The sequence below is a fragment of the Squalius cephalus genome (genome assembly GCF_949319135.1).
Source record: "Squalius cephalus genome assembly, chromosome: 7".
Taxonomy (NCBI): domain Eukaryota; kingdom Metazoa; phylum Chordata; class Actinopteri; order Cypriniformes; family Leuciscidae; genus Squalius; species Squalius cephalus.
Window position 1 is genome coordinate 18757998 of NC_137128.1, and position 25597 is coordinate 18783594.

At 37.6% G+C, this 25597-nt stretch overlaps 1 protein-coding gene across 2 annotated transcripts; it reads left to right on the forward strand.

Moving 5' to 3' along the window:
• Nucleotides 1-263: 263 nt before the first annotated feature.
• tbl1xr1b (TBL1X/Y related 1b) lies at nt 264-25015 on the forward strand. 2 transcript variants are annotated; one of them, XM_079877089.1, is made up of 16 exons: nt 264-520; nt 2944-3008; nt 6744-6844; nt 7604-7749; nt 7830-8043; nt 9298-9430; nt 10539-10680; nt 10806-10869; nt 10950-11047; nt 11139-11199; nt 12220-12341; nt 14541-14615; nt 14731-14858; nt 15007-15172; nt 17443-17544; nt 23755-25015. In XM_079877089.1, exons 3-16 carry the CDS (start codon nt 6787-6789, stop codon nt 23779-23781), a joined length of 1536 nt encoding a protein of 511 aa, XP_079733215.1. In that variant the 5' UTR covers nt 264-520; nt 2944-3008; nt 6744-6786; the 3' UTR covers nt 23782-25015. The 2 variants fall into 2 exon arrangements, with proteins under 2 accessions (XP_079733215.1, XP_079733216.1); XM_079877090.1 differs by lacking the exon at nt 2944-3008 and having other exon boundaries at nt 280-520.
• Nucleotides 25016-25597: the final 582 nt, after the last annotated feature.

Genomic DNA, 25597 nt, shown 5'->3' on the forward strand with positions numbered 1-25597 from the left:
AATAGCTGCTTTCGAAATACAATGCGTAATTCCAATCTCACCAATTATAATTTAATACCGCCAAAAAACTAAACTGATGTAGGCAAAACACTTCGCTTCCATAATCATAATCTCAGATTTAAAACTAGTTTAATAACGTTACATAATTTTGATATAAGGGTGAGGGGTGTTTTTTAAAAAAAAAAATCTTATTATTATTCAGTTTTTTTAATTGGAAGGAGGCCCCACGAGACCGCTACCTCATTTTCGCGTGGAAAGTCTCCGCCCTACTGCTAGTCTGAGGCCGTCGGCTTCCTCTGAAGCGCTTGGCTGGCCATAAGCTGCTAAATGTTTCTTCTATTCCTTTATATTTAATACAGACTACAGGAAAATAGATATTACTCCAGGACAGAAGAAAGATTGTGGAGTGGGAAGGTCGAGGAATACCCTTCTGCCGGATTTGCGTCGGCGCTGTGGCACGTTTGTTCAGCACTTTAGCTTCAGAAGCTAGCGGTTGGTGAGAGTGGAAGCATCGGCACGAGTAAGACGAGCCTCTCATTCGCCCATTATAACACACCTCAGCACCTAGTTATGCACGAACTGACGGTTATAGTCTCCGTTCGTGTTTTAGATAGCTGGAGTGCGCTTATAACTCGTTAAAAGTGTTCATTTTGCAGAGTGAAAGTGCACGGCGTGTGGCCGCGCGCGGTGGGGGATGGGCGCGCTCAGGTTCCTCGCGCTGTGTGTGCAGTGTGCACGCGAGATGGACGTTGGCAACAACTAGCTTGTATTTAACCGACTAGTTAGCTGCGTTGCTATGGAAGCGGCCACGTGCTGGAACTAGAATCGCTCATTTTTGCACTTGTTCGGGAAGTCTTGTTGTTTCCGGTGACGTTTGCTCACGATGCGCATTTAGCCGTGAGCTCAAAATCGAATCACTTGTAATTGCGCTTCCGGTGGAGAGTTAGCATGACAGATGTTCAGATCAGATAATTTTTTTGCGATGTAAATATGGTAATTACATTAGGCATTTAATTAGTTTAATTAAATGGCTTGTTATAAGTACTCTGGAACGGTAATTGTGTATTTTACTGGTAAAGACGTGAATGCACACACACACACAAACCTTTTTTTCTTTATTTCAAGATTTACGCATTTCAGTTATTAATAAAATTCCATCAAGTTGAATTGAGTAGTACTTTCATATTATGAATTAATAATTTTAAATGAGTAATAAAGCTCATTTTTTATAATTATAAATTATAATTATATATGTATGTGTGTGTATATATATATATATATATATATATACACAAATATCCGCATATTTACATCGCAATATATATATATATATATATATATATATATATATATATATATATATATATATATATATATATAAATTATGAGTTTTTACAATTCTTAATCTTAACTTTAAACATTTTCATTAATTTTTTTTAATTTTATTTATGAATACGAATCACATATGGTCCATTCTCTTGTTCCATTAAAATTTTTACAAACTGTTATATTATGCTGTAGTTTTTTTACTCAATTAAAATTAATTCATAATATGAATAATATATAAGGGTTATTAAATTCAGTTGAATGGAAGTTTACTGTTAGTTGAATTGCTTAAATCTTGAAATAAGGTTTAATTTTTATGTGTAGACACAAATTGAATAGATCTGTTGAACAGAATGAACCTAAGTCAATTAACAAAATTACACATATAGTTTAACCATGAAGATGCATTTAGCAGATATATTTGCTCTTTTACAGAAGTGATGTATTATATTTGTCTATTTATTATAGACTGTACAAGGACTTTTAGTTGATTGCATAATTTCATGATAGCTGATCATTAAAAGGGGGGATTTTGTGTCCTCAGTAAGAGATGCTTTGTAACAGATGAACTTGTCTGGGTCTTTCTTCATACACTGCGCGACTGCTTTAAATCCGAACGCTAGGCATCATCAGTGTTGCCAGACTGGAAATGTCTTAAGTATCGTATCAGAAGCTCAAAATGATCATATTTGGAAGAAAATTAATGTACACAAGTCAAACGTACAGAATACAGCTATTTATAGACCAATGACTTTTTGACACGACCTGAAAAATACTTTATTGTTAAACATTAACTTGTGAGAGAGAGAGTCATTCTCCAAGATGATTGGATGAGAAGATAAAGATGGAAGGCGTGCGTAACACCACGTTCACGTTCTCCTCACAATCATGGGATCCACAGCTAGATCAATGAGTATGATAGAAGCCCTATGATTACAACGACCATCATTTGAAGTGTCACAAAATTCTGAAATTATAGTACATTATGGGATTTTTTTCATTATTGATCGTTCAGAGGTCAAAATTATAGTACGTCTGGCAACACTGGGCATCATACACTTGCCGGCTTTGTAAATGGTTACAGAGAAAAAAACTGGGGAATTGTTTTCAAACTGGTGTCCGGGACCCCAATGGGGCTGCAAGGAAAAGCTGAGACAAAATAAAACACAAAAATAATAAAATAAGATTAGAGTTTAGAATAAAATGCACATCATCATCATCATCATCATCATCATCATGTGTAGATGTTGCATGAGAGTGGTGCCATTCTTAGAAAGATCATGGCCTTTCAGAGCATTGATAATGAAAGACTGTGATTGGGGTACTCTTTCTCAAATGATATGCTTGTGCTCGAAACATGAATAGGATAGTTGTGGTGCATTAGGTTATTTCCGGGAATGTTAAAGTTATTACCAAACCTGGAAAGTTGCCAAATTTCTGGGGCAATTTTTCCCCCCAAATTTGGTCTTAGTCAAGTCTAAATTTTTGCTTTGTCAACAAGCATTTATTTTACACTTGTATTCTGTTAAACTATTGACTAATTATAGAGGGGGAGGGGAGGGGGGGGGGAGGCTGACTGTAAATCTGATTATAACTAATGCAATGTTTTATTGACAGGCAGATTGGCCTGTGCTCCCATGGATGGCGAGAGTATGAACATCTAAATATCACTTGGTATCATGGTGAGTCAGTGCCACATCCTTCTAATTCATCAATGTCTTAAATTTTACCCTCCAAAAATGTAAAGCAGCATGAAGTCTGAAATATCCTACACTGCATTTAAAAAGTAGCTTGCAAAATCCCTTCACACACAGGACACATTTTTGCAGGTGAGTGAAGTAGTGGAGGAGGAGGAGGGAGGAGGGAGGAGGGAGGAGGGAGGAGGGAGGAGGGAGGGGGGGGGGGGGGGGGGGTGGGTGGAAGCAAAGTCTAGAGACATTTTTATATATTTTTTTAAGTTTAATTTATTTTAACTTGAGCGCCTCGTTTTTAGAACGGCGTGTTATATGCACGTGATACTGCAAAAGACGTGAGACGCCAGCGCAACGGTCTGGAACATGTTTACATTGAAAAACAATGGGAAAGTAACACAGCGGAATGGGAAGACGTGTTCTGTGTGACCCGGCTCTAACCGCTGTTGCTGTTGAGATGAATGATCTTTAGACATGCGGAACGATCAGATCATCAAATTGTTGTTGTTTTTTCTTCAGAAAACAAATGTACTGGATTGTGTGATTTATTATGAGTGTAGGATAAGATCATTTATTGTAAAGACTCGAGTGAAGACATTTAGCCAGTCTGATCTCACGCACTGTTTAAGAGCCTTTTCATTAAGTTGTATAAGCCTGTTTTATTTGATTGTGAATTGGCAACCTGTTGACACGTCGTAAACAACAGGGATTCTTATCATATGATGGGTTGCTGTTGTACGTGAAGGCTTATAAGACTGTGAAGGAGGCTTAAAGACCGAAATAAGCAGCTGAATGAATGAGTACACATGCATCATTTCCTCTTGTCTAACACTTAATTCTTTAACTCTTGTTTCCCATCACGACATCAGTCCCTTCAGTGTAGCGTCTTAACAGTTCTTTCCAGCGGTGAGCAAACGGATGGAAAATTCCCCCAGGGCTCAAATGGGGCTTCTGTGAGAAAGTTCAGTCAAGAAGTTTAGGTTCAGTTCTCTCTTTGCTTCAAAAGATATTGTTTAAGGAGACCAAGAGCAGGTCTGTGTGGGTCCTGACGCCCCAGTAAAGTGATGGCGACACTATACTGTAAAAAAGCACAGTCCTTCGGATGAGATGTTAAACCGAGGTCCTGACTCTCTGTGGTCATTAAAAATCCCAGGATGTCCTTCAGAAAAAGAGAAGGGGTTTAACCCCGGCATCCTGGCCAAATTTGCCCAGTGGCCTCTGTCCATCATCATGATTCATGGTGTCCTAAAATCATCCCATATAGACTGATAAGGACCAAAAAAAAAACCAAGATCTGTGTTTTGGGAATATTTCTATATAATATATACAGTCAAGTCACATTTATTTTTATTGCGCTTTTTACAATACAGAATACAGAGATAACAGGAAAATAATGCAACAAAGTTTGTTTCCAGAAAATAGCGTCACAGTCCAGCTTAAGTAAGTTCAGTGATGTTTCATTTTTGTTGTAAAAAAGTTCTTAATATAGTTCATTCATATATATATATATATAGCCTCTCTGGAGAAGACAGTGTTGTCATTGTCCAGCTCTTCTCATATAATGGTGTCAATGCAGGCAGATCAATAGTGTTGAATATTAAATAAAATGTTAAATTTAATTTAAACTGTACAGATAATGTATCAGAGCCAGGTAATTTGCAATACCTGTCAAACCATAACTGCGGCTGACTGAGACAACGCGTTTTGGCAGTTAAAAACAGGAGACGCGTTTTGTAAAAAGTTGCTTTTACTATGACGTCGTGTGTCATGCGCGAGATGCTGCAAAAGGCTTAAAGGAGAACTCCGGTCAATTTTAACATTGAGCTCATTTTTTTTGTAAATTTGGAGTGCTGACAATACAGAGAACAATGACAAAAATCGGTGTTGCCTACACCGTGTTATCCTCTTTTTAAAATTTGCACCCTGTTGACTTCAATGGGGCAAGTACTAAACCTGCTTTTAGCCTCTTAACATCCTTGATGTGTCATTACAAGTGCACAGAAAATGTGAGTGATTCCTTCTGAGTGAACACGAGTGAGTCTGACTTCAGTAGATGTGAAAGATGTGTATAAAAATGATGTTATTTAAGCCAGCGCAAATACCTGTGTTTACATCCTGTTTTTCGGTTGAAGTCCAAAGTAGTCGATTGCCGAGTTCACGCGCGTGATCATAGGTATTAAACCTATGCGTGTGAACTCTGCAATCGACTACTTTGGACTTCAACCGAAAAACAGGATGTAAACAAAGGTATTTGCGCTGGCTTAAATAACATCATTTTTATACATATCTTTCACATCTACTGAAGTCAGACTCACTCGTGTTCACTCAGAAGGAATCAGTCACATTTTCTGTGCACTTGTAATGACACATCAAGGATGTTAAGAGGCTAAAAGCAGGTTTAGTACTTGCCCCATTGAAGTCAACAGGGTGCAAATTTTAAAAATAGAATAACTCGGTGTAGGCAACACCGTTTTTTGTCGTTGTTCTCTGTACTGACAGCACTCCAAATGTACAAAAAAATGAGCTCAATGTTAAAATTGACCGGAGTTCTCCTTTAAGAAATAACCGATGATGCCGGCTTCCAAAAAAATGATATGTTATATTATGTAAATAAATTAAAATATATTATGTGTTGCTCGTGTTCCGCTGACGCTTGCGATGTGAAACTGTTTAAACCAAAGAACTTACGGACTTTGGTTATCCTCTGAAATTACGATCATCACACTGCAACATTCAAATCTGCGTTGCTGCCACTGGCGCTGATCCGGAGAGAGCAGCTGCCATGTAAATGTGCAGTATGAAAAACAGTCCTTTCAACCACTCGTTATCATTATTTATGTGCTACAATACAAAAATTGAAATAACAGAGGATAAAAGTTTATAGTTTGGGTATAAAGATTTTGACACTTGTATTGCTTATCGTTACGACAGGATGTGGCGACAAGTTAGTGTTTACAAAAGTGTTTGTCATTGAATCATTGACTTAAAAGATTTATTCACAAACGTGGAAGATATAAGTCTTTATGAATAAGAAATTCAAATAATTATTTAAATTTAGTTCACAGTAATATGTTTTTAATGAACATTTTGTCTGAACCTCTAGTCCCCCCCCCCTCCCCCTCTTCAGAATCGTAGGAGAATCGCAGCCTTCATTTTACACAAAACAATCGTGTATATATACATACACACACACACACACACACACACACACACACACACACACAGCTTTTTACCTTATCAAAACAGTTAAAAAGCGGCAGGTCAAATTAAATTCACAAAATTATAGATGATAAAAAGAACAAAAATGTGAAAATGTATTCAACCTTACATACAATGAATTTAAGTAATGTGCATGACTTTTTTTTTTGTTAAATGACCGTAAAAAGAGTTTTTTAAAATTGTTTTAGAATATAAGTTTCTTCTTATTAATGTTGAAGACAGTTGTGCTGCCTAATATTTTTGTGGAAACCATGATACATTTTTACTTCAGGATTCTCTGATGAACAGAGTTCAAAAGAACAGCATTTACTTAACTGGAAATTTTTTTGTAGTGGTTTTTGTCACTTTGATCAATTTAATTAATTCCTTCTGAATAAAAGTATTTTTTTTTTATTAAAAAAACCCTTTTGAGCAGTGGTGTAGGCTATACTGTGTCCAGAGTTGTTCTGATGCTCTATATGCTGTTTGTGAAGAACAGTAACAGAAAACATGTCTTTGCTATTCCAGGCTCCACTCTCGCCCTGACCTCTTGGTTCACCCAGGATCCAAGATGAGCGTTAGCAGTGATGAGGTCAATTTCCTGGTGTACAGATACCTGCAAGAGTCAGGTGTGTATGTTCATCAGCCCTCTTCACTTCAGTTAACAGCTCTGTGTAATATCCTGTTTCATATCGCATGCACGGGTAGTTTTTTTTTTGTTTTGTTTTTTGTCCTGCCATGTTTATTTCCAAAGAACTAATTAATGGTTTAACCACATAACAACCGGCCAGTGCACCATAAAAACACTCAGGACAATAGCAACTCCCTGGCAGCATCTTGACAGTGTGTTTTAGGAAATATCATCCACGTGTTCTTCAGGAAATGTAAAAATGTAGTGTTTTTATGTGCTGGGTTTAATAACCAAAGGAAATGTCAGTTGTCAGAACTAATATCAGTGCCATTTATAAAAACTATTTTTAGTTGAACTATTTAACATGCACAATTACGCATTTAAAAACTGTTATTGTAACATTTATATACTATTATAGTTTTATTAGTAATTTGTATTATTATTAGTTTTTTTTACGTCTGTAGTTTTTATCATTTTTTTATTTATTAGTCTTAGATGAATCACTTGTTGTATTTCTCAATTGTAAGTCGCTTTGGATAAAACCGTCTGCTAAATGATTAAAACCCCAGTTTGAAATCAGACGCCTGTTAGTCAACCATATCGGGTCAGTAATGCAGAAAAAGACTTCTCGATTATGTAACATTTTTACAATTTCTTTGTTGACTTGGTTGCAAAGTGCCAATACTTTTGACCTCACTATCCAGAAATACTTGTTGTTCCTAAATGGTAACAAGAATGGTCTTCTTTTCCCCCGCAGGCTTCTCCCACTCAGCGTTCACCTTTGGCATAGAGAGCCACATCAGCCAGTCCAACATCAACGGAGCTCTGGTGCCCCCTGCTGCCCTCATCTCCATCATCCAGAAAGGCCTGCAGTACGTGGAGGCTGAAGTCAGCATCAATGAGGTCAGCACCGGTATCACATTTCTCAGCTTCCCCGTCATACGTGCGAGAAGATGCTCGATCTGACTTGATTTTGCTCTCAGGACGGCACGCTGTTTGATGGGCGGCCGATCGAGTCGCTGTCGTTGATTGATGCGGTGATGCCAGACGTGGTGCAGACGAGGCAGCAGGTTTATAAGGATAAGCTGGCTCAACAACAAGCTGCCGCCACCGCCTCCAGCGCCACGACGGCCTCCGCTGCCAAGAACGGAGAGAACACGGCTAATGGAGAGGAGAACGGGTCCCACACGCTGTCTAGTAAGCTCACAGCCTACATAGTACTGTCAAAACAGAACTGTCATAAAGAAATACCATTAAGACCGTAAAACAGCTCGATCTGTGACTTTGAGGTCACAAAAAATAAATTGGGTAACACTTTATTTCGATAGACATTCTGCTAACTATAAGTAACTGCATGTCACCTACCAGACATTTGAGTATTAGACTGTCTGCTTAATATCTGCTAACACTTTATTGTGATGATGCTAATGCGTTTAACTTTAACTAATGCATGTCAACTTATTCTAACCCTACCAGTCTACTAATACTCTGAGTTAGTTGACATGTAGTTGCAAAGTTAGTGTCTAAAGTGGACCATCACAATAAAGTGTTACCATAAATTACACCGTTCAATCTTTAGGAATCAATTTTAGGGTTGGGAATTAATCCTGGATTTTCACGTTTTGAGGTTTCACACTGCACGTTTGTAAACCCTAGGTTAATGTTCTTTGCATATTTGCTGTGTCAATATCATTGATTGGAGGAACACAGCACGTGACCTAATTAAATGAACATCTTGTCATGTTTATATTCCTGACTGCACCATCAGTTTATCACTTTCTGACCTCAACCAGTGTTATTTTAGTATTATTTAGTCTTTTGATTTTTTTCATATTTTGATTTAGCTTTTATTTTTATATTTTCAGTTATAATTAAGTATTGGCTATTTTGTTATGTGCTTTTGTCTTCTTTGTTTTAAGTTTTTTCCTTCAATATTACTATATCTTCTATTTATTTTATTTCAGTTAGTTGCCAAGAAAACATTTGTAAATAAGAAAAGGTTTTTTAATTTAACATTTATATTTGACTTTATTTCAGTTTTTTTAATTAAAGAGAACTATATATTGGTAGTTTTAGTTAACAGTAGCTACACTGACCTGAATAAAACAGTCTCTTCACTCCAGTTATCACATTTAGATTTTTCCCTTGAAGGCTGAAATGAAATACTGGGGGTGAAAGAGTGTGAGACTATACAAAGCATATGAATATTTAACAAGGCAAGCGCCATTTATTGCATGATTGGTTGTTTGCTGCGAACTGGCTGTTACAATCTAACCCTGAATACATTTGGCAACACAAGGTTTTAAGAAGACTATAACACAGACCATGTTTTTCCGACCCTGTGTGGCTGCACCATGGCTGCTCGTTTACATAAAGGAATGATGCGTATCAGTTTGGTTTAGCATGAATGTCACACAGCGCTGAAAGTGTCTCTGCCTCTTCCTTTGCCAGACCACCACTCAGACATGATGGAGGTGGACAGGGCGGTGGAGATCCCGGCCAGTAAAGCCATGGTGCTGCGGGGCCACGAGTCTGAGGTCTTCATCTGTGCTTGGAACCCCGTCAGCGACCTCCTGGCATCTGGGTCAGTCTCTAGCTAAAGACAGAGTTTACTGCTTAACCCTTTAATGCAGAGTTCTCAAACCGGTTCCACGGAGGGCCTAGTGTATGCATGCTTTTGGTCTTTCCCTTCAATTAGTGCCCAATTAAGACCTAGACTACCAGGTGAGGGGAGATCTTAACCAATTAGTGACCTACTCAATCAGTTTGGTTCAAGGTAAAAGAGAAAACCTGCATACACTAGGCCCTCCGTGGAACCGGTTTGAGACCACTGCTTTAATGCATACATGTTTCACCAATTATTATTACATAATCGGGTCTTTAGAAACCTGGATCTATATCTATTATATAGCTCTATAACTATATCAGGAACACTTTACAACAAGGTTCATTAGTTAACTACCTTAGTTAACATGAACTACATGAATTCTTCTACAGCATTTATTCATCTTAGTAAATATTAATTTCAACATTTACTAATACGTTATTAAAATCAGAGGTTGTATTTGTTAACATTAGTTAATGCACTTTGAACTAACATGAACAAACAATGAACAGCTGTATTTAACATTAACAAAGATTTATAAATAATGTAACAAATGTATTGCTCATTTTTAGTTTAGGTGGCTCTCTATCTGCCGCAGTATTACAAATCTCTCTTAATGCTTTATTAGCAATTACAAAAGAATAAAATAAAGGATAGCCTATTTCATTACGTTGTGGAACTTGGTCTGAGCTCATTTACCCAGTACATTCAGCATACCATATTCAACCATATTCTCAAAACTATCATTTTCTGTCTTCAAAATCAATATTGATCGATTACGCCATCTTTGTCAGACATTGCCATCTTGAGGAATAAAGGTGAATTGCACTTACTGAGTCATCAGAGACTCAATTGATGCGCAGAAAAAAATATACTTCAACTATTACATACCTGAATAGATTTGAGAAATACTAAGAAGGTTCATGTCTAACTTAAAAAAATGAATGAGGGGGAGGGTAGTGAATGACGTTCCGGTATGCATTTAAGGGTTAAACCTGTGAATTTTGAAACAATTATTGCTTTGCCTGTCTCTGCATAATACTTTTCAAATGGGTTGATTCTCTCTGCGTTTGGTTGTTGCCATCAGCTCGGGAGACTCGACTGCACGGATCTGGAACCTGAGTGAGAGCAGCGCGGGAGGATCCACTCAGCTGGTGCTGCGCCACTGCATTCGGGAGGGGGGGCAGGACGTACCCAGTAACAAAGACGTCACCTCACTGGACTGGAATGTGAGTGCTGGGACTTATGAATCATTGTAACCCTGCTTGCATGAGCCTCTCTCCACACACACTACACAGACAAAACTAATTATTCAAATTCAGATTTCTCTCTCTCTCTCTCTGATGTTGGGCAGAGTGAAGGTACACTCCTAGCGACAGGATCCTATGATGGCTTTGCAAGGATATGGACTAAAGATGGTGAGCTTCATTAACTCTATCGCTAACATCAATTAAACTTCAAAATCCTGTTCATCTAATCAGTGTCCCGTAACTGGTAGGTAATCTTGCCAGTACACTGGGGCAGCACAAAGGTCCGATATTTGCTTTAAAGTGGAACAAGAAAGGAAATTTCATTCTCAGCGCTGGTGTTGATAAGGTACAGTATAATCGTATGCTTGTCATCATATTCTGTCTTGATAAGCTGATGTGATGAAGTTGAGATGCTAATGGGAATGTGCACCTTTCAGACCACCATTATTTGGGACGCACACACAGGAGAGGCCAAACAGCAATTTCCATTCCATTCTGGTGAGTAAGGAAAAAGACCACAAGCAGGACATTCATTTTCCCTCAACGAACCTTGACGTTCTTGCTAATCCAGTTGAGAACAGGGGAAAACACTTTAATACACCAATCAATACATGTTAATAAAACTACACATGACAGGATTTTGCAGTCATATCAGTTGTAATGTGACCTGAAGGACCTTCAGAGAGAGAGAGTTTTGGTGCGAAGAGCAGCTAGGGTTTTCTTAGGGTGTGTTCACACTTGTAGTTCGGTTCGCTTGGTTCATTTGGTCCGGACCAACAAAAAAGCAAACATTTAGTCCTGGTCCGCTTAGCGTTCAGATTGCCATTTTTAACACCGAACCTAAAGGCATAGGGACACATTCACAACCTGATTGGTCAGCTTTTATGACGTATTGCCTATTTCGCGACAGAAACATCCAAAACAATGCTGTGTTTTGGGATAAATGCGCTCATTGTATGTGTGTAGCTACATATGATGGTATTTTGACCAGCTGAGAGCTCGAGAAGAGCTTATAAAATGAGTAAAGGAGTCAAAACAGGAAAAGCAGGAATTCCTCCGTCACACACACAAACTCCTCCTGCTGTGAGGAGACGTGGTTTTGATGCCTGTAGTGAACTGTGATGGGAAACATCACGAATATGACAAGAAAAAAACAGGGTTGCTTGAGCATTCTGTATTTTTAGGGTCTCATCTTCCTGTTTTTGGTTCGTTTACATGTCTTTGGTCCGTGATGTGTTCGTATTTCATTCGAATCGCACCAGAGTTCATTTGAAAGCGGACGAGTCACATCTTTTCAGCGGTCTCGATGTTTGGTGCGCACCAGGGTTCAGACGGCAGCGTTCACACTAACAGAGCAATCGCACCAGAGTTCGTTTTAATCGAAACAAACATGCCAAGTGTGAACAGTGAACACACACCCTTAAAGCCCCACCCGGGATGGTCGTGTCATCCAAATGTGTAAGCTCATTTCAAAAGAATCATTAAGTGTGTGATGTGATTTGCATTTGTCACCTGCAGCTCCGGCTCTGGACGTGGACTGGCAGAGCAACAACACGTTTGCCTCCTGCAGCACGGACATGTGCATTCACGTGTGTAAGCTGGGCCAGGACAGACCAGTCAAAACATTCCAGGGTCACACAGTAAGCCACTTACATCAGATATATATTACTATTTCCAATATAGTGAATATCAATATCTGCTTATTCTACTTTTTGCATTGACTGTTTGGTGTCCTGAAATACTAAAAGTTACATCGTAACCCTGTAAAGCCTGACGTATGAAACAAGTCAGGAAAACTAAATGTTTTGAAATCTAATTATTGAACATTTAATAAAAATGCATGTTTATGTATCATGTTTTAAAAATTTCTGTTGATTTTCCTTTGTTCTGGACACTAAATGTTTTAATTTAGGAAAATAGTTTCAATCAAGTAGGGCTGTCAAACGATTAATCGCGATTAAGTTTGTTTTTACATAATATATGTGTGTGTACGGTGTATAATTATTTTCTATATATAAATACACACACACGCATGTATATATTTAAGAAATATTTGCATGTATATACTGTGTATATATATTTATATTATATATAATTTATATTATATATAAATATTTTATATATAAATAACACATTTTCTTAAATATATATATGCATGTGTGTGTATTTATATATAGAAAATAATTATACTCCATACACACACATATATTATGTAAACAAACTTTTATTTTGGATGCGATTAATCGTTTGACAGCCCTATAATCAAGAATAAAAAGCAAATAAATTTATATAAATAAATGTTGAAATGTATAGATTTATTATTAACGTTTGGTTTCTTCAGTGACATTCAATGACATTTTGAATGAATAAAATGATGGCGGCAAAAACAAAGCAGACTGCATATATAAAAATACATATCTACGTAACATGATACTTGATTTTATTTGGAAGTTAGGATTATTGAAGAACAATTTTATTATGGTTGAAATAATACATCATGAAATGCATTACAATGATGATTAAAATAAATGTACTTCAAATACATTTGATGCTCAAGAAACATTTATGATTATTAACAATGTTGAAAACAGTTGTGCTGCTTAATATTTTTTGGGAACTATTAAGCATTTGATACACATTTGCAACAGTTTCTCCTGTGTATGAAATATGAAGTAAACCTAAAAAAAATTTTTAATACAATTATTGAGAATGTAATATTGACTTTTCGCTTTTATCCAAAGCGACTTACACTGCATTCAAGATACGCATTTTAAGTTTATGCACTCCGTGTATCTAGCACATGATCTCCACAGAGCTACTTGCCACATAAGTAAATAATTAGACACTAAATAATGATCTGAGTCTAAATATATTATTAGGTCTTTAAACGCTAAGCTTCTGCGGAGAGTTCAAACTAGACAGACATTTAAAGGAGCTGTATGTAAGATTGTGGCCAAAACTGGTACTGCAATCACTGCAATCACTTTCAAATTACTGTGTATCCCCTCCCCCTCCCCCCTGACTCGAGGTTGCCAGATAGGCTGCAGGATCCAGCAGGAACGTAGGCTGCAGTTTGTAGCTGCAGCTGTGGTAACTAGAGCAGAGCTGGCAACCCGGATGCCGAAACACTACTGACTTCATGATTGGTGGATAGGTGGAGGGCGGCGCTTCAGGCCAAAACACAACATGACAACATCAACATCAGTTGAGGGCTGCAACTTCACTTTTTAAATGACAATATCCTGGCTGTACTACTTTTGTCAGTGATATAAGTATTTGAAATGAACATGATTTCTTAATGTCTAGTGACACATCAGGGCCATTTTATGATTAATTGAAATACATTTCTTACATACAGCTCCTTTAAGGGATCTGGTATAGTCATACCACTTATTACACTTATTACATACCAATTCTTACACAAATAATTATGGAGATAAGAAATATTGATTTGAAATCGTTTTAAAATCGGACCTGTTTGTTATCTCATAATCCAACAGTGTACAAAAAATCGTCGCAAAATTTGTATGAAATGAGAGAGCGAGTCCACGGTACTGGATGGCATAATAAATAACTGTACACACAATATTGATTTGACTGTTTTAATATTTTATTAGATCATCAAACGCAAAACTTCCACGAAGTAAAAACGTTCCTAGTAAGTGTATATCGCTGCAACCCGGATGAGCCTGTGTTATCTGTTTTCAGCGGTTGTTATCGGGGAGTAACATACCGCTGGATGGCGCAATTGACCAATCAGAATCGAGTATTCCACAGAGCCGTGTAATAAGCATGCTTAACTGAATACATCACTGATTATTTGAACTCCTCATCCTCAGAATGAAGTCAATGCAATCAAATGGGATCCAACAGGGAATCTCTTGGCCTCCTGCTCTGATGACATGACGTTAAAAGTGAGCTACAAACAACCTGCCATGATCTCTATTTTAATGATTTGGCTGTTTTCTATTGTGTATGCTTTGTCAACTGGGAGTGTGTATTATAATAATGTTGTGTATTGAACATTAGCTCTGGAGCATGAAACAGGACACGTGTGTTCATGACCTGCAAGCCCACAGTAAGGAGATCTACACCATCAAATGGAGCCCGACTGGCCCTGAAACCAACAATCCCAATGCCAACCTCATGCTGGCCAGGTGCATAAAACCAGCCACCATCAGTCCTTTTTTAAACATCATTTTGATTCAATTTAAAATGTCTGCATTTTCAGATGTTTTTACATGTGTGTATGTGTTTCTACACATTAAGCAGTTGTTTTTTTCTCTTCTTATTTTCTGCCCACAGCGCGTCGTTTGATTCAACGGTGCGTCTGTGGGACGCAGAACGCGGCGCCTGCATCCACACACTGACCAAACACCAGGAGCCCGTCTACAGTGTGGCATTCAGCCCAGATGGGCGGCACTTGGCCAGCGGCTCCTTCGACAAGTGTGTCCATATCTGGAACACGCAGGTACTATAGGCTGTTTATCGAACGGTTACACGTTGCTAAAGATCGAGATAATTAGTTATCTCTGTGAGAGAAGTTCAGTGTAAAAGCATAGATTAAAAACAGGGCTCTGTCTGCAGGAGGTAGTTTCATAATCCAGACTGACAAAAACATTATTAATAATTTTGATAACATGCCAATTGAGATGGACTCGGTAATTGCGATGATCTATTTGCTGCTATTTTTCGGACAATGTTTGCAGATTCCAGCGAATATTCGATTCTCTTTACAACACATAAACCTTTTAAAACTGTAGTTTAAAACTAATCAGTGATTATATTTATGGGGAGTTGATAGATTCCCCTGTCCTTTATGTTCTCCATTTGAAAACAATGAACTTTGTAAATTCATTTAGCTTGTTGTTAATATGCTGTTGTTATAAATAAAAGTAGTAATGTTTTTTTATTCAGGCGGTTTAGAATGATTTGTTGACACTTCAACAAAAGTGTGTGATAGTGAACTCTCTCTCTCTCTCTCTCTCTCTATATATATACACATGTATGTGTGTGTGTATATATATATATATATATATATATATATGTACAGTGTGTGTGTTTTGTGTGTAAGGAGGGAGTGAAATTGCAAAAATTACAGTATTTTAAGTGTTAAAGGGATAGTTCACTTTGAAATTAAATTTTGGTATGTTTTAGCTTACTTCAAGGGCATCCAAGATGTAGGTGTCTTTGTTTCCGTTTCGTGTGTGTACTTACGATGGGGAATTGTTTCATTTGGACTTCTCTGTGCATGCTCTTTGAGACCGTGACCACAGACCTGCATTAAATGACTGACAAACAAGAACGGTTTGACCTACAAATATAAAAATTGAAACTACTGCGGAAACAAAGACACCTACATCTTGGATGCCCTTGAGGTAAGCTAAAACATACCAAAATTTAATTTCAAAGTGAACTATCCCTTTAACAGTTTGTTCAGTGCTGTTATAATTGTCAAAAACAGAAGAAATAAAATGCTAAGTAAATATTGTTTCTATATATTGGTTATCGGGCTGCGGGCACATAAACTTGTGGAGGAGAGAGAGCTCAGTGAACAAGACAGACATTAGCAGAACGATTATAGAAAGAGAGAGATGGCAGAGAAAACACAGAAGAGGAAAAGACCAGGGGAATATAACTTTAAAGGAACACGCCGACTTTTTGGGACTTAAGCTTATTCACCGTATCCCCCAGAGTTAGATAAGTCCATACATACCCTTTTCATCTCCGTGCGTGCCGTAACTCTGTCTGACGCACCCACCGCTAGCCTAGCTTAGCACAAAGACTGGAGGTAAACGGCTCCAGCTAGCATTCTGCTCTCAATAAGTGACAAAATAACGCCAACATTTTCCTATTTACATGTTGTATAGTCACAGCATGTACAAATAACAAGGTCACATGAGACACAGCCATTTTCTAACCGTATACATACTGGGAACTATATTCTCAGAAGGCGAAGCATTGCTACTTCTGTGGAGTGATTTACTCCAACTCTGAGCGAACTCTCTGCTCCTCGCCATGGGGCTTCTTCAGGTGCTGCGAGCAAATCACTCCCCAAGTATCAGTGCTTCACCTTCTGAGAATATAGTTCCCAGCATGTATACGGTTAGAAAATGGCTGTGTCTCATGTGACCTTGTTATTTGTACAGATAATGCAGATTCCGCCATAGTCGTTGCCTGTATTGCATAGAGCGTGTACGTGAATGTGGGGTTGGAGGAACCAATATTAGGGGTGTGTTCCTTTTGGGTAGGGCCGCGCGTTTGTTTTAGGTAGGGTGTTTGTTTTGGTGATTTCAAATATCAGTAGTGTTTACCAGAAATCACTTACTTCACCTTTAATGCCTCCTTGAGGCTAAATTATTTTAACGAAACATTTTAATGTACAGAATGAAAGTGGATATTCATTTAGAGATTTGTTAAAGATAACATTTAAAAGTTAGCCATTACCTTATGTCCCTAAGAAAATCTCTTTATATCTCTTCTTTTTTTTTTTTTTTTTTTTTATAATTCTGTTCTTAAAATGTTCCAAATAGCAACTTCAGCTTAGCAGTTTACACCCTATTTAAATTAGTCTACAAACTAATTTCTGATGTTTAGGCATAAGACTAGTCAATCAAGTATGTTCAAACTTGAAAAATACTTAGTTTCAGATTTACATGAGTCTTCCGTTGCGGATATATTGATGTATGCTGCATTGCATGGCTGGTGTTCTTAACGTGAGTCTCGATTTCTCCCCTGCAGAGTGGTGCTTTAGTCAACAGTTACAGAGGGACGGGTGGCATTTTTGAAGTATGCTGGAACTCCACTGGTGACAAAGTGGGCGCAAGTGCATCAGACGGATCGGTGAGTTTCTGTGGTGCAAAGCAAAGATATGAAGATACAGCGTAAATTAAACAGATATATGCGTATTTTAGTGTTTTCTGAGCGGATTGTTTCACGGTAAATGCAGCTACAGACAAACCATCTTTCTGTACTTGTATTGAGAAGTGCTTATCAACAAAAGATAAACTTTAAGAACTCCTTACCGTTTTGTCAAAATAAGAGATATTGATATAAGAGATAAGATATTGATTTGAAAACTGAGGCAGCCAGTACATTTCAGTATTGTAATTTTAGAGTTGTAATGTGTAAAAAATCTGCTCACATGCTTTGATGATAATAATAGCTTTGTAGGACTATACTTTATTTTGATAACTCGTCAAAAAAAAAAAAAAAAAAATCTAGAACCGAACGAAAAATAATATAGACCTATTGATATTTAATATTTGAATATAGGCCTATATCCAATTTTTGTTATTTTAAGTAAAAGTGTGGCTATTTTATTGTATTGGCTTGTATTTTTAAAAATTAATTAATAAAATAATTGAATTTAACTGAACTATAACTAAAATTATTAAAAAAAAGTCTGTTTCGGTTTTCGGCCAAATGCATTTTTATTTATGCAGCCTATAATATGCAGCTCCATACACTTTAATAATAGTAATGAGAAAAGTATGAACAAATATTTGTCTTTCCAGACTATTGCCCCATTCAGTTTTCTAAAATATAAAATTACAAATTTAGAATTTGCAATGATACAACATCAGACCACAGTTAAAGTATCAGTCACGTGTCCGAGGTAAATATATGCAGGTTAAGCGTTTTAGGTTTCTTCTCATCATGTAAGCGTTTGCATCACTTTGAGAAGACCAGTGAAAAACAGAAAATATATATTTTTTTTTACATATGACTTCTATTTACCAAAAATAATGCTGTATGAACCATTTATGTTAAATATGGTCTTAAAAAATCGATTGGAAGGAATTAGATTGGAAATTTGAGTCTGGAAAAGTGGAATTTTGAAATTGAAAATGCGTAGGAACTAGGGATGTGACAGTGAGGATATTTTCCCACCGGTTAATCGACGTGGAATTAAATCTGACTCCCGCTTCTGATCTGTGCTGCGACTCTCGTTCGGCTCACGATTTACTAAGCAGACGCGCTCAGTTTTTAATTGTAGTGTCTGTGTTCTCTAACGGAACTAAATGATTTTATAAAAAAAAATGAATAATTCAAATTGACGTGGGGGGTGGTGCCGCGGTGGGCAAGTGATGTAACTGGTGTTGCTTCTGAACACGGTAACACCGTCAACACTGACTGTAGCAAGCAAGCCTTGTAGGAAGGAACCCTAAAATACTCAAATTCAGAGTCAGTTCAATGGCATTCGGAGATCGACTATTTTTGACTGACAAAATGCCAGCGGACCCAGCTTCAGTGAGTTGTTCAAAATCGTTCTTTTTAGTAAACTCTGTGTACACAAACAATGTTCTCAATGCTCGAGTTGATGTGTAGAGCCCCTGGTGATACTTCGAGCAAAGTTTCATGTGTCGAGCCTTCTTAGCATTTTAAAGTCCCCATGAAATCAAAATTGACCCTATTTACTTTGTTAGCGCATATTACTAGTCTTGTGGTGAACAATTAATCCGTGCAAGTAAATATAAAAAAAAATTTTTTTTTACCATGGTAATCTTTAATCAAAATCTGAAAAGTTTCTTCCGGTCTGGAATGGCGTCTTTTTCTGATGACGTAGGTTTGACGGCTTGGTTTGAAAACGCTTAACCACTCCCCTCAAACCGTTAGTCTGCTATGAGCAGAGATGGAGAGGAGCGCTAAGTAAAACCCTGCCTTCTGTTCAATATTCCGTTTCACTTGGAAATACGTCACAACACTGGAGAAAAGTCGTTTGCAACTTCCGGTTCACGGGGACTTTAAAAATAGCGATTTTTGATGCTATCATAGAAGTGCCCCATGCACTCCCCTTCAAAAGGCAATTTGAACCCAATTTTCAAAAGTCTTGTGAAGAAATAATCAGTATGGGTTTCATGACCTTATTTCAGTGACAATTTTTTTTTGTATTTTCACAAACCACGCATAAATGTCATTATCTCAAAACTACAAACTTTTACATACATGCTGCTGATATATTATTGTAGCAGAGTTTGTGCTGAATACAGTGTAATCAGACTTTAGCCATGAAAATGTCACAAGTAACAGAAATAAGCACAAATGTCAGAGCATGTCAGAACACCTCCAGGCCCAGAAAACAGCTCAGACCTCAGAGGGTTAAGGTACGCCCGTATGTTTCCTTTCAGAAATGTTATGACAGGAAACAGAAACCGCATGGGGAAACAGTATCAATACCCACTCACTATTGCATGTGAGTGTTTTGAAAACATTAGTATAATAAAATAATTTATTTACAGTTTGTGATGCAGCTGCTGTCAGATACAATACAGTTGGCTGCTTCATCTTTCAATAAAAGTTTCTTTCTGAACTCTCCTTTACACTGCGCCTCATTTTCAAAACCGAATGCTCCAAACAAACATCTAATCAACCATCCAACATTTCACCACACCATAGGCCACATCACACGTCGATGATCACAATCAGGGTGTGCAAATGTTAGCCGTTAAGCGACTGAATGGCCTATGTTGTGGTGATGTAAAACTACTGTATGTGTGACCCGTGCTGGCAAAATGAGTCGCAATGAGGTTTTTCATAAAAAAAAAACCTTCAAAATGATGTATGATTGGAATCAGACAAAAAAAATGACTGAGCTACACCCATTCGAAGTCGAAAGTCAATTTTTAGAAAATCGAGTTCTGAAGGTTCCAGAACAAAATCACCTAGCAATCATACCATGAAATCCCTGGTAATAACACAAAATTTGGCGCACACAAAGTCAAAAACAAATATCTATAGGAAAAATATGTATTCAACTGTTTTTTCCATGATACCACGATTGTTTGATTAAAGGGGGGGTGAAATGCTCATTTTCACTCAATCTCCTGTTAATCTTGAGTACCTATAGAGTAATATTGCATCCTTCATATCTCCAAAAAGTCTTTTGTTTTATTAAATTTTTAACAGAAAGATAGGCTGTACCGAGTCTTTCCGGAAAAAAACGAGCGGCTGGGGGCGGGCCCTGTGGGCGAAGCTTAGCTGTGCTAACGCGCCAAGCTAGTGACAACACACAGAGACATTTGTTCAACAGTTTTACTCACCGTCCGGTTCCAACGCACGACCGCGAACCTTTATCATTGTGACTGCTCGATCCTTAAGCATTAGACGATCTGCAAATCCGTGGATCTGGGCTTTGTTTATAAAACAATCATCGTCGAAATGTCTTACACAACTCCGTTTATGCTCAGGAAAACAAACTCCATCCACGGGTTCCTTAACGCTGGGTTCTTTGGGAATCTGTGCAGGGTTGTCTTGCCCTGGCAACCAAAAACACACTTCTTTGGTGACATTGACTTCCCAAAAGCCGGGCAGGGCGCTTTGATGGCGAACTGCTTTCACTCTCTTGCTCTGTTCTACGAGTGCGCGCGCGGCCGCGATCTTACCGGAGAAGTGCCCTTAGGACCCATATAAGGAAATTCCGCCCTATCTTACGTAAGACAGAGCCATACTCGAAAAAAACTTTCCGAAACTTGTGACAAACCGGAAGGAGTATTTTTGGAACAAAAATACTCCTTCAAACGTACAACTTAGTTTTTGAAACTTTGTCCATGTTTAGCATGGGAATCCAACTCTTTACCAGTGTAAAAAACTCAGTATGCATGAAATAGCATTTCACCCCCCCTTTAACATTGATGAAACAGACAGCCTATATATTCAGACCTACTGTACCGCACGGATCTCTACACATCAGATGTTTTTCTCTAACAGCTAAACATTCACTTAAGACATAACAGATAATGTTTGCGTAAAATACTCGCCAACACAGATATTTTGAAATAGGCTACTGGTATTCTGTGTGGACTATATGTGTATATCGGGATCGCGCACTGTCTGATGCGCCTGTGCGCACGCTTCGGATCTGTCAGTCAGCGCGAGCAAGGTCGTTTTGTTTACATCAGCATGAGTTTGAAAATCACATTTCATTGGATCAGACTAATGCCATCGAGAATTCGCTATGAATATTCACAAAGCTGGAATGCTGCGCTTTAAAACGATGCCACACTTGTGCTGAGAGGAAGCGCCAGTCGTCGAGAAGCGAGCAGAGAAAAACGGTAATTTTCATGGACAAAGGAAAAGTACTCCTCTCAGAAAACACAAATAAAGAAACTTTTAGACGTTTAATCGCTATTTGGAGCATTGGGGTCGCTAGACGAAGGCTTACTGAACTAATTTTTGTGAAAACCTTATTCTAAAGAAATTAAAAATGTTCTCGTTTCGCCTGTTGCTCGTAATGAGCCTGTGCGCATTCCGACTACGTTTGCCAGCACGGGTCACATTTCTCAATGTCTTGCTCTAGAGAGACAGTCATATGCAAATTTATTTGCTTGTGTGACGCAAGGTTATTTTCGTAAACGAAAACTGAAACTAAAACTATTGGTCAAAACCATTTTCGTAAACTGAAATAAAATCGAGATGTCAAATTTTCAACATAAATGAAAAACTAAGCTAACAACATTTACTGAAAAACGAACTGAAATAAAATAATTACGATTATAAAATAAAAATAAACGATTATTTATTTTTGATTAATTAATAAGCTCTCATCCTGCAGCCTACCGGAAAATCACGTTTTTTTTCCATTCCATTGCGCTACTTTATTATTTATTTATTTTTTAGTTAAACACGCTAGACGGACATGTAGCCTGTGACCGTTGCGCTCGCGTCTTTTGCAGCGTCTCGCGCATGACACTACTTTCTAAAAACGCGGCATTGAAGTTAAAATAAGTTCAACTTTTAAAAGATGCGTCTCGATACCTTGCACCTTTCAGCCATCCCCCTGCCTGCGTCTCACGTTTTTCAAATCAAAAACGATTTGTGTGAACCAGCCCTAATGTGTGACCTTACCCACCTTAATTCCAAGTCAGATAACCATCTTATGTGAAACTTAATAACGAACAACATAGCTACCACACATATTAGACAGGATACCACACTGAGCAGAAAACGGAAAGTGAAAAAAAAAGGGGGAAAAAAGGCACATCTAGCCCACAAATAGACATACATTTGTGAGTAGAAGTAAACTAAAAGTCTGGTCTGAATTGAACACATGAATATGAGTATATAATATTAAAAGATAAAATAGGCAAAAAGCATAAATGGATCAATACAAGAATAATACGTTTGAAAGCATCAATCATAGAAATAACCATAAAAGAATAATCATAATCAATAATCATATGATTTCTTTTTCTTATACACCACGTTTAACAAGATTTCATCTTTAATATGAATGAGTTTGAGTCATTTTTACTTGTATACTGTATGCTGCATTTGTTTGGTTCTTTTTTCAATCTCAAACAATCATTTTATTTTTATTATTAAGAGGTTTGCACAAGAGTTTCGCACTGAAATGAAAGGTCTTTAAATGGAAGTGTTCCGTTTACTCTGCTAAACTATAATTACTGAAACTGAAACTAAAATCTATAAAAGCTAACTAGAAATGTGTTCACAAAATGAAACGAACTAAAACTAAACTGAAATGTTTAGGAAATTTGAAAACGATATTAAAATAACTATTTTAAAAATGCAAAGCTGTATTACCCTTGGGTCACAGATTCTGCAATATCAAAACAAGCTGGTTTTAGAGCTTGACTGAATAAATGCTTTGTTTATAATGAGTTAATGTTGTAAGCCTGAAACTTGCAGGATGTTTTAATGGTACAAAGACCTTGTATGTATGCAAATTTGATTTCTCATGTCATGTCCCCTTTAAATACCCTTTTTTTATGTTGCAGTGAAATATTACAATAGTGATATTTTGTATTTTATTTAGCTTTTTTTATTTTTTTTTATTTAACAAGTATTTTTTTTTTTTTATTATTGTTATTGTAATTGTTGTTGTTTTATAGCCATAATGATACACAATCACAAAATTTTGGTCCAAATTGTGCAGCCCTAAAAAACAAGCACAATGAACCTGGATTTAAAAAAATATATAATAATTGTAAATCTCCAAATTGTGCAGCTCTAATTTTTAGGAGGTGTAACATTTACCTTAAGGATTACCTTCACTGCCCGTTGTTCATAATAGGTTTTCTTCCCTCATCTCAGGTTTGTGTATTAGACCTGAGGAAATGACACTGCCTATGGGAAGCCATGGACCGACTTTGAATGTGTGCATAGCCAAATTTACCGACTGTCCCTGTCCCATCATCCACTGCTGTAGTCCACGCGTGAGGTGCCAGACCAGCTCCATCACAACACGGACCCGTGACGCTTCAGACAAGGACTGTTATATACAGACTCGCTCGACACCGCATGTGCACACACACACACATACACACACACCTCATTAGTTCCTGTGTTCATCATTCCAAACCCAGAGGGCGGAGGTCCACGCCGCTGTCGTGCGCATATTGCACACGTCAGCACTCCAACGGTGGTTTAGGCCAAAACTGCATGAGCTAAAGAGCAGAGTATGGCCAACTCGTGGCTGTATGATATTGACAATTCAGAGTATTGGCACTGTATGTTTAGTGGCTCTGTGACTTTTGGAAACTGTTCTCCAAAAAAATTTGCTCAAGGAAATTTTTTTTTTTTTTCTGCCAAACTTTGAGAGATAATTTGATTCTTTCTTCTTTTCTTTTTTTTTTTTTTTTTTTTTTTTTTAAAGAGTTCTACGAGTACAGAACGCCTATTAAATTACTCAACTATATTTTCTAATGCGAATGCCCTGTGTTATTTTGTACAACCTATGCAACTTTGTGATAAGACAAAACTGAACTTGCAGCGCAGACATGGGTAAACGCCTGTACGGTTAAAACGTCTGATAGGCCAACCCTAAAAACACAACGGCACATTCGCTCTCACTGTTCTGTTGTAGAAAACTATAGCTATCAGGTTATTCGTTCCTTTTGTCGATTCCAGCTTTCACCTTCTCCTCGGCTCACTTAAAAATGTTCCTCTGATTTCATGTTCTTTCTTTAGCGCTGCGTATTGCTGTCATTTCCTGCTTTTCTGTTGAGGTTTGAGCTTGGTATGTGCGTGACTGTAACAGCCTTAGTTTATGGCTTCACGCGAGAGACAGAGTTATGGGTCGGTGCGGTTTGGTATTCAGTAGTCCAAAGTCAGGTTGAGGTGGTGCCGTTTTGCTAACCTTTCGTTTGTATGTGGATGCTCCGGTTATAAAGGATTGATTTTAACGTAAACTCTGTTGACTTTTGGATTTCTCGCAGCGCGGTTTCGTCGGGGTAACGGCACATTGGTTTAGAGTTTGCTTGACGCTGTCACGTGTCTTTATAAAATACCATTAGACAGTCAATAGTCCAGAGAAGCAGCTTTTACCCAGCATACTCATGTCACCTCTCAGCACTTTAGACCTACTCCCATGAAATCCTATGAGCACTTAAAACATCTTTTATCTTTTTGGACTGAAATTACTTGAGTGACATTAAACATTTACTTGAATGAACCAGATAATTATTAGAGGATGAGGCGGCTGGTTTAAACTAATGAAATAGTTTGTTTTTGTTTTTATATACATATATAATAGTCCAAAATGCTAACAAATGCCTTTCTTTCCCCATGGATCAACTATAATCCCCCTTCCTAAGAATATCCTGATTTCTTGTTATTTTCTTTTTCTTTTTTTTAAAGAGATGAGTATTTTGAAGCTTGCTCTAATATAATCAACAAGTAGATTGTACGAAAATGTGCTATTTATTATATTGTCTATGACAGTGGAATGGGATTTTATAATGTTTTAATTTTAAAGAGATTTACCTTTTACAGTGTGTGTGCGCAAGCGTTTGCTTCTCTTGGTCCTCAACACCTAGCACTCGGCTTGCTGTGTCCCACAACAAAATTTTGTACTTTAAAATCTTTTGTAATTCTAATGTTGTTTTTAGCGCTCAGCAAAAGCACGTACATGGGCATATCAGAACGTCTTGGACCA

Coding starts and splice junctions, on each gene's coding strand:
- tbl1xr1b (XM_079877089.1), top strand. CDS start 6,787: ATGAGCGTTAGCAGTGATGAGGTCAATTTCCTGGTGTACAGATACCTG. Junction 6,845..7,603: donor CAGATACCTGCAAGAGTCAG/GTGTGTATGTTC, acceptor TTTCCCCCGCAG/GCTTCTCCCACTCAGCGTTC. Junction 14,616..14,730: donor CTGATGACATGACGTTAAAA/GTGAGCTACAAA, acceptor ATTGAACATTAG/CTCTGGAGCATGAAACAGGA.